The 8,468-nt window shown below is 41.6% G+C and overlaps 1 protein-coding gene across 1 annotated transcript; it reads left to right on the top strand.

Moving 5' to 3' along the window:
• The first annotated feature begins 2,808 nt into the window (after nucleotides 1–2,808).
• On the top strand, nucleotides 2,809–7,390 carry NKX2-6 (NK2 homeobox 6). Its single transcript, XM_065399821.1, has 2 exons — nucleotides 2,809–3,103; nucleotides 6,798–7,390. Exons 1-2 carry the CDS (start codon nucleotides 2,809–2,811, stop codon nucleotides 7,388–7,390), a joined length of 888 nt encoding a protein of 295 aa, XP_065255893.1.
• The last annotated feature ends 1,078 nt before the right edge of the window (nucleotides 7,391–8,468 follow it).

Below are 8,468 nucleotides of genomic sequence, written 5' to 3'. Positions count from 1 at the left end.
AGAAGAATGTTTGCAGGAAATGTGTCACTTGGAATTTTGCAACAGAGTAACACCGCTGTCCAAGATCCCAAAGGTCATTTATAAAAGAGGGCAAGAATCAGTATGCCCATTTTACAGATGGGGACACTGAGGAACACAGGCAGTTGGGAGTAGAAACCTGACTCTCTGTTCAGTCTACTCTGCCATAGTTGTGCTCGCGGCACATCCATGATCTAGAGACCATCCCAGGGCTCCTGATAGTAATTAAACGACAGTTTGCACAGAGTACAGGAGTTAGGATACTGCATTCTCAGCAGGGAGTTCGAGCCTTGATGGAAGATTTTTTTCTCTCTCCAGCCAAACCTCTTCCCAGGCCAGAGGCACAGAGCTTTCTCCAAGAGCTAGGGTGGTCTCCACACCCCAGTCCTGCACCTTATCAGCCCTTATCTCCCAAATCCACTCCCTAATGTGATCTTAATGGAGGCTAAAATCGATTAGATTTATTTTATTGCAGCTTAAGCAAATCTTTTCTATTTCTTCCCCTGTTTTGGAAATACAAAGTGGGGCGGGGCTGCTTTGGCTCCTTTGCTCTTTAGTCCAAACTTGTCAGTGCTCAAGAGCTGTTTGATAAGCAAAACAAACACCCAGGGAAGCTGAAACATACAAGCGAGTCAGGAAAGCTAACAAAACCCCAGGGAGGAGGGGAAGGAAGTTAGAACCCTTCCTCCCTAATCGTGCTGCTAAATGATTGAAGGGAATGCTGTCCAGAAAGGGTTTAGACTATTGCCTTTGAAAACTCAGAATTGGGCCAGATTCTGCATCCTAAAGGAAGGACCCCCAAACGCTCATTAAAGTTAATGACAGTTTAGTCTGAGCAAGGAATACAAGGTTGGGCCACTAGTTAGCAAACGTCCTCTATTATAATAATTAAAAATAGAAAATCTCAGATATTTTGTTCATATCTACCCACATATGTCATCTACCTCTGTAATATATTCTATGATCTACTTCTGTATTATATGATCTACCTATAGATCTTAGGTTTATTACTCCCTCCTTCTTTTGGTTGTCTATATTTTTACCTGTGTTTTCTGAACAAGGAATAACTTAAAAGGTAATTTAAGCAACTTGTACTATTTCGAGTGTAAATTTAATAGTTAACTTAGGATTCATCTTGGAAGACTTTTTTTAAAGGAAAAATTTAAATTTAAATTCTGACATTTTTGCCCCAGGCTCAAAAAGTGTCTCCCCCCAAACCTCTGTTCAATGACCGCAGATTCAGATCAAACTGAGTCAACTATAGAAATGAAGCTCGTTTTTCCACCGTAATTTTTATCGAGAGTTTATGGGCTTTTCTCAGAAGTAATGAAGCTTCGGGTTATTCCCCAGAAACTCCATTCTTGCATCTCTAAGCATAGATCTAAAATAATATCCACCCTGAAAAATATCAATAGAAATGTCTGAAACTGAAATACAAAGAACCAAGGCAAATAATGCCATGAAACTCTGGTGGGTTTTGTTCTCCTCCCTCCTTGGAGGTACTGATTATGGGTTTTCTTTTTGAAAAAGAAATTATTTCAGTATTTTAAGTTATTGTTTTAATTGTTATGGCTACTACTGAACACGGGAAATTTGGGTAACAGAAGCTATTGTACTAAATATCAGATCCCAAGTGGGTAACACCAGCCGGCCACATTACAATGTAATCAGTTCTGTTTGGAAACGTATCCATCTCTGGCTATGTGCAACTGACATTGATTCCATAGTCTTGCACACGCAAGCATATCAGAAATTTGCTCTAAAAATATAACTAACTTCCCTGAGCCAACATTTTTCCCCTTTCCCCAGTATGCATATTTTCTCCAAATGTATTTGCCACTTGCTTCCACAGATCCTTTTTAATGTATTCTATTCATACGTGCACCCTTATGTGTACACATGGATATAAATGCATGTACATATCCACCCATGCAACCTTGCATATAATTGTAGAGCTCCACTGAGAATATAGAAGTCTATGTAAGTGCCTAGTATTACCGATGCTTTGTAATTAGTAAAGTACCGGTTAGGACGCATAATGCAATTGCTCGCTTCACAGCTGTTTTAGGCAGAAGCACACGGTCGTATTATCAATCCTAACCATCATGCTGTACTAATTACAATATATACCCATCAGTAATCGTGCTGCTAAGCAGTTGGATTACATTTTATAGTCTTCATCTGTATGCAGGGGTGTGGTTTTTCAATGTGTCCTCCTTGCGTCTATTAGAAATATATAACCTGGGCCACCAGTGCTCTAGAAAGCGAGGAATATTACCTGTAGTGGTTTTTTTAAAAATCTCCTAAAACTAAAACAACTGCTGTTCCCACTCCCACCATCAACTATTCACCCAAAGGAAGAGTTCAGAAAACGAAAGGCTGACCTCATTCCAGTTTAGCTCTGTCAGAATGTCCCGTTCCCCCCCCCCCTAATATCGATGTATATTTATTGATCTCTGGGTGATACCCTACTCTGCAGTATAAGTCAAGAGGTAAATAAGAGGCAGGGGGTAGTCACGTGGCTCCGGAGGCACCAATGGGCCTTTAGGAGGAAGCCTTCCCATTCACAATTCCAAGGTAACCCTAAGCCCGTGGGAGCACTTCAGAAGCAGCCCAGCGAGCCGAAGAACTACAGGGTCCTGGCACACACAACCCTCCAGTCCCGGGAGCCCTGATTTTGCTCCTCGGGGGATTCGTTCCCCTCCCTCCATCTCAGGGGGCCCAGAATTGGACATCGTGGAGGGGCTCCAACATTTCTCCCTCTCCATTTCCCTCAGGAGTCCGAGCAGGATGCTGCCCTGTCCTATCACTTCCACCCCTTTCTCGGTCAAAGACATCTTAAAGCTGGAGCAGCAGAGCGCTCAGAGCGGGGACCCTCAGGGATTCCTCCCCCAGGATCTGCAAGAGCCTTTGGCCCTGCAGCCACCCCCTGCTTGTCTGCACAAGAAACAAGAGGCTGCCTACAATTCTGGGGACCTTCCCTTCCCGGTGGAAGACGATCAACGCGGAAATTGCAGGAGGCGTGAGGAGGAGTATGAGCTCACGAGGAGCTCCTGTGAAGAAGAAGAAGAAGAGATGGACCTAAGTAAGTTAACAATGGGAGGGGAGGGGGATACCACCAGCTTGTAAACTTGGGGACTAATCCAAAACCACTGGTAGTCAATGGGAATCTTTCTATTGGCTTCAGTGGCTTTGGATCAATTATGAAGTTCATGGAGGATAGATCCATCCATGGCAGTTAGCCAAGATGGTCGGGGAGGCAGCCCCATGCTCTAGGTGTCCCCAAACCTCTGATTGCCAGAAGCTGGGAGTTGATCACTGGATAATTCACCTGTTCTGTTCATTCCCTCTGAAGGCACTGGCCACTGTCAGAAGGCAGGATATGAGGCTAGATTCATAGATTCTAGGACTGAAAGGGACCTCGAGAGGTCGAGTCCAGTCCCCTGCCCTCATGGCAGGATCAAATACTGTCTAGACCATCCCGGATAGACATTTATCTAATGGACCATTGGTCTGACCCAATATGGCCATTCTTAAGCCCATAAAGAGGTGCATAGACTTGGAATTGAACTTCATAGCAAATTACCTCTCCAAAATATTCTCCCAGTGAAATGAGGCTATCTATAGGCTTTTAGTATTGGTTAATACACAGAATCTGGGGCAAGGGGATTGCACAGGTTCATTATCATCAAGCCATATATTCGTGCATCGCAAGAAATCCGCATTAAAAATCGTTAAGAAACGCTGAGAGAGAAAAAATCTGGGCTATAAGACCCGTTGCAATGAAATAATTTGTTTACCTTAAGATACCAGGTGATTTCATTTGGGATTTTATATAATGGCAGGATAAAACTTTTGAGTAGCCAGAGAGGTTGCAATCTGGAATTTGTAATATACATATTTGATATCTTTGTGAGACATATATAACGTGATGCACGTGTTGATAGATATTAACAGAACCTTATGCAAATTTAATTTTTCAAACTCTTCTGTGTCACTATTATCAACAAAATGTAACTGGATTCTAGTCTCTTCAGATTCACCTGTATTGTTTTAAAAGTTCTTATAGTAAACAAAAGAGATTCAAGTAAAACAATGCAAGAAATAAAGCCACTGGTATGTATACAGTAAAAGTATTTTCACAACCGTATACTTTCACAAAGTATACTTCACACTTAATATAGGAAAGCATTTGGATACATATAAATAGAAACGAAATCGGGTACTTCGCAGCCGCAGGGAATACAGTTACAAAATTACTACCGTGAAAGATGTAAAAATATTGTTGCTTTTGTGAAAACAAAAACAAAAAACCACTGCGTTTCAAATTAGATCCCGTTTGACTGCACGAACAAAGCTGGTATTTAAAATTTTAAAACCCTTATATATTATTTAAAACAAATAATGGTCAACATTCAACATTTATTTTTTCCTCCAACTGATATTTTATGAAGGTGGCTTTTTCTTTGTTGACTTTTTACTCTAAAAAACTTTCAAAAATAAAACCAGTCACAAAGTAACAAGTCCATAAAATTAAATCATCAGCACAGGGAATTTTATAAGATGGCAAATCTAACCACTGAAGTGTCAAACTGGGGAGGGGGCGGGGGATGGCCTGTATTTTGATTTGAAAAAATTACTTCTTACGGAAATAAAAATAATATAACTTTGCATTTAATAGTTCAAGCTTCCAACTCCTAGTTAGGCCTGTTAAGCGTCTAAGGAAAATATTGTTATAAGCTGAAAATAATTTAAAATATGAAGTAGTTTTATATTATTTCACTATATACATAGAGAAAAAGATCTGTATGTGTGTGCATATATTCAAACGCTTTATAATATATTGTGTACATGCATTAACACTATTTTAATATATAAAGCGTTTGAATATGTGTACACACACACACACTATTTTTAAAAACAGAAAAATTCCAACATTCTCAATTACATGAAAAATGACTGGATGGTCATTTAACACGTGCACAATTGTAATTAAAAACAATAATTCAAAATATTACAGCCCACTACGAGGTTATTTTCAATGCCATGAGGTGATTTTTTAAATAATTAAATCTAAAATAAATCTCCTTCGTGCAGGATCGCATTAGCAGCATAAATCACACTAGAATAGCGAGAATAGTTGTAACCTGTTAAATACTGATTTGACGTGGTCGAAATTTTAGTCTAAACCGATTTTTTGTTTTGTTTTGTTTTTGTTACTGAATCACTCTCAGCTCTTTGTTAACAAACAAGTGTATTTTATACGCAGGTTTAGGAAGCCACAGTCGAACTGCCAGCATTTTCAATACACATTGATCAGATGTTTGTTTTGCATAACATAGTTCAAATCTTCCTACTTTATAGCGCAAATAAATAGGAACGCTGGTCGTTTTCCTAACACCTAAACGGCATTATTATATAAGCAAGAAAATCAATAAGGCTCATCTTGTGCTTTTCTTTTTTGAATCACCTACAACGATTTTCTTTTAAAGTGTAAGGGGGTGGAGGAAGAAGCAGGAAGTTCAGACAACATGGGACGCTCTGAACCAAAGTTTGGACGAGCAAAGAAAAAAGAATACACATAGGGGTCATTTATATGGGACCCCTATTCCTTGAGAAACGGCTGGTGTCCTGCGCTGCTTCATGCGCACATCTCGCGACAGAAACCACCCCCAAAACACTTCACTGAAAACTAGAACCCATTGGTGGGAAACATGAAGTAAAGTGGCGGCTGATTCTGCCAAACTGGCGCATATCAATTATATGGTCCCTGTTCAAGCCAAGAGGTCTACTCCCTGGAGTAAGGATGACTCCTGTGAGTAGGAGCTTGCAAGATCGGACATCTAGATTTGGAAATGACTAGGAAGGGAGGCGGGGTGTGTGTGTGGAATGGAGCACCGGGAGTACTCACAGCCACAGGGTCCACGGGAGATCTGTGAATAAATCAAACTGGAATGTAACAGGTGCCGCCCACGGATTCTAAAGCGAAGCGGATCTATCTATCTACGTATTAAAACAAAGCTTTGATGTGCATTGTCCCGTGGAGTTGATAGTGTTCCCTCCTTCATTGGAAGATTGCTTCAAGTTTCTTGCGTCAAATTAAAAACAAAAATAGCCTTATAGTGTCTCCCCTCCTGGACACACACACACACGATATTCCGGTAATAAAAGACAGCAAGGTATACACTGAGTTACGGTTATTTGCTCTGAATCGTTCACATGGGATATTTTTAGTGGATCAGCTCCTGTTTTACTTTCCTCACCTATCAATCTCAGTAGAATAGACGGGAATATTTATGCAATTCAACTGGAGAGGGGTTTGGTCCAATGAAATATACATAAATGATACAGTAATAATTAATGACAGCTCACCAGCCTTCATAGATCTGATGCAAAGTCTGCTAAGTCAATGGAAAGGCACCCATTGATTTAATGAGCTTTGGATCGGGCCTATTGATTATAGTCACTTTAGGGCAGACAGAGAGAAATGATCAGCGCTGGTCGATGAAAGACTTGAACAAATTTTGTTTATTCAATGAAAAAAATCGAAATTTCATTTTTTGGCAGAAACATGGGATGATTCCCTCCCCCCCCCTCCCAGCCCCCCCAAGACGTTCACGTTAAATTCAGCCCATTTTTCGAATGGCTTAACGATCATGAATCTAATTTCACAGGAGCCCGGGATTAGTTCTTTGACCCAGGGCTAGAAAACACTCCAAACATGTGTAACCCTTCTGGGGCAGAGCTGAAAATGTCTCCCTTTGCTTTGGGTTTCGCAGGAAAATCTCTGGCCGCGGACTCTTTCGAGCCCCGGGAGAAGAAAGACGACCCGTGCGAACGTCCCAAGCAAAGGCAGAGGCGGAAACCCAGGGTTTTGTTTTCTCAAGCTCAAGTTTTCGAGCTGGAAAGGCGGTTTAAACAGCAGAAGTACCTCTCGGCTCCGGAACGGGAGCATCTCGCCAGCCTGCTGAAACTCACCTCCACGCAAGTCAAGATCTGGTTCCAGAACAGGAGGTACAAGTGCAAGAGACAAAGGCAAGATAAATCGCTGGAGTTCTCTGCCCATCCCCTTCCTCCCAGGAGGGTAGCGGTCCCTGTACTAGTCAGAGATGGCAAGCCGTGCCTTGGGGGTTCCCAGGGTTACACTGCCCCTTATAATGTCACGGTCAGCCCTTACTCCTATAACACCTACTACAGCGGTTACAGCAATAGCCCGTACAGAGCAAACTACAGCGGTAGTTACTCGGGGGGGCCCGCGAGTACCACACCAGCCAGTCACATCATGAACATGAGCTTTAGTGTCTCCAGCGCTGCTCAGACCCAGCAGGGTCACTTGCAAGCCACGCTGCAAGCAGGGATCAGGGCTTGGTAAATGTCTCCCTTGAAACTGACCACCTGGATGATGCTGAACATCTCAAGGGCAGGAGGGGGATCAGAAGCCCCGGTCCAGCCCCATGGAGACTGTCTTTTAAAAGACGCTGTGTTAGAAAAAGGGGGTCTCTGGCGCTTTCAGGTTCTGATCCCTGGGGACTAAGCTACGGATCACTTTATTTATTTAACATGGGTGTTTTTAAATACAGTCCTGCCTCTGTCTCTCACCTTCTACCCCCCCCAAAGGTATTTGCTTCTCCAGAATGCAAGAAGAGCAGTGATCATCCGAGTCCAACCAACCTAGTGTCCTTCCTAAAGACAAATTTGAAAGTACTGGTTGTGCACCTTTCTGTACATTTATTTTCAGCTGACCATTTTATTTAATTCCTTAAAAAAAAAAGTGTATCCTCTGTGATAAAGTTCGGATATACCTATCTTCATTCCTGCCCAGCACACATTTTTCATTTGTGTATGTTTTTCAATTTAAAAAAATGAAACACCACATTTTTTTCAATTACATTGTTCACACTTTAAAAAAAAAAAAAAGTCTGTCCTGTCCCACCCAAAAATGTGCAGTTACCACGAAATCTGATTCAGCACAGCAATTGGAAATAAATGCTCAAGTTATCAAAAAGAGAGAGAAAGGTCATAGTCTAATGGCCTGAGCATAGCTCTGTAAGCCAGGAATTCCTGAGCTCTGATCTCCGACACTGACTTTCTCTTCAACCCTGGGCACATTCTTTAACCTCTCTGCTTCCCTTCCCCATACCTAAAATTGGTTTATTTTATTTCACAGGAAAGTTGTGAGGGTTAATTAATTAGTTGCTGGGTCAGAGCTTCAGCTGGTGTCCAACAGCTTAATTATATTGATTTCAATGGAGCAATGGCGATTTACCTAGCTAAGGATGTGGCTCAATATATAAAGTGCTTTGCAGGTTACAAGAACTACCCAAGTATTAAATCTGGAAGAGCCGAACACTGTTTCCAAGACTGAGGAAGAGAGCTTTCCAAGAATCACTTCTGTGCTGGCATTTTCAGGGGCATTACATATGTTGTGAATAACTACACTGATCATTTGG

This window comes from Emys orbicularis, chromosome 2 (assembly GCF_028017835.1).
Source record: "Emys orbicularis isolate rEmyOrb1 chromosome 2, rEmyOrb1.hap1, whole genome shotgun sequence".
Taxonomy (NCBI): Eukaryota; Metazoa; Chordata; order Testudines; family Emydidae; genus Emys; species Emys orbicularis.
This window is presented reverse-complemented; position numbering and strand designations above follow the sequence as displayed.

Bases quoted from the DNA above. Each gene is read 5' to 3' on its own strand.
- NKX2-6 (XM_065399821.1), top strand. From the start codon at position 2,809: ATGCTGCCCTGTCCTATCACTTCCACCCCTTTCTCGGTCAAAGACATC. The intron at 3,104-6,797 runs GTAAGTTAACAA...TGGGTTTCGCAG, and splicing joins AGAAGAAGAGATGGACCTAA to GAAAATCTCTGGCCGCGGAC.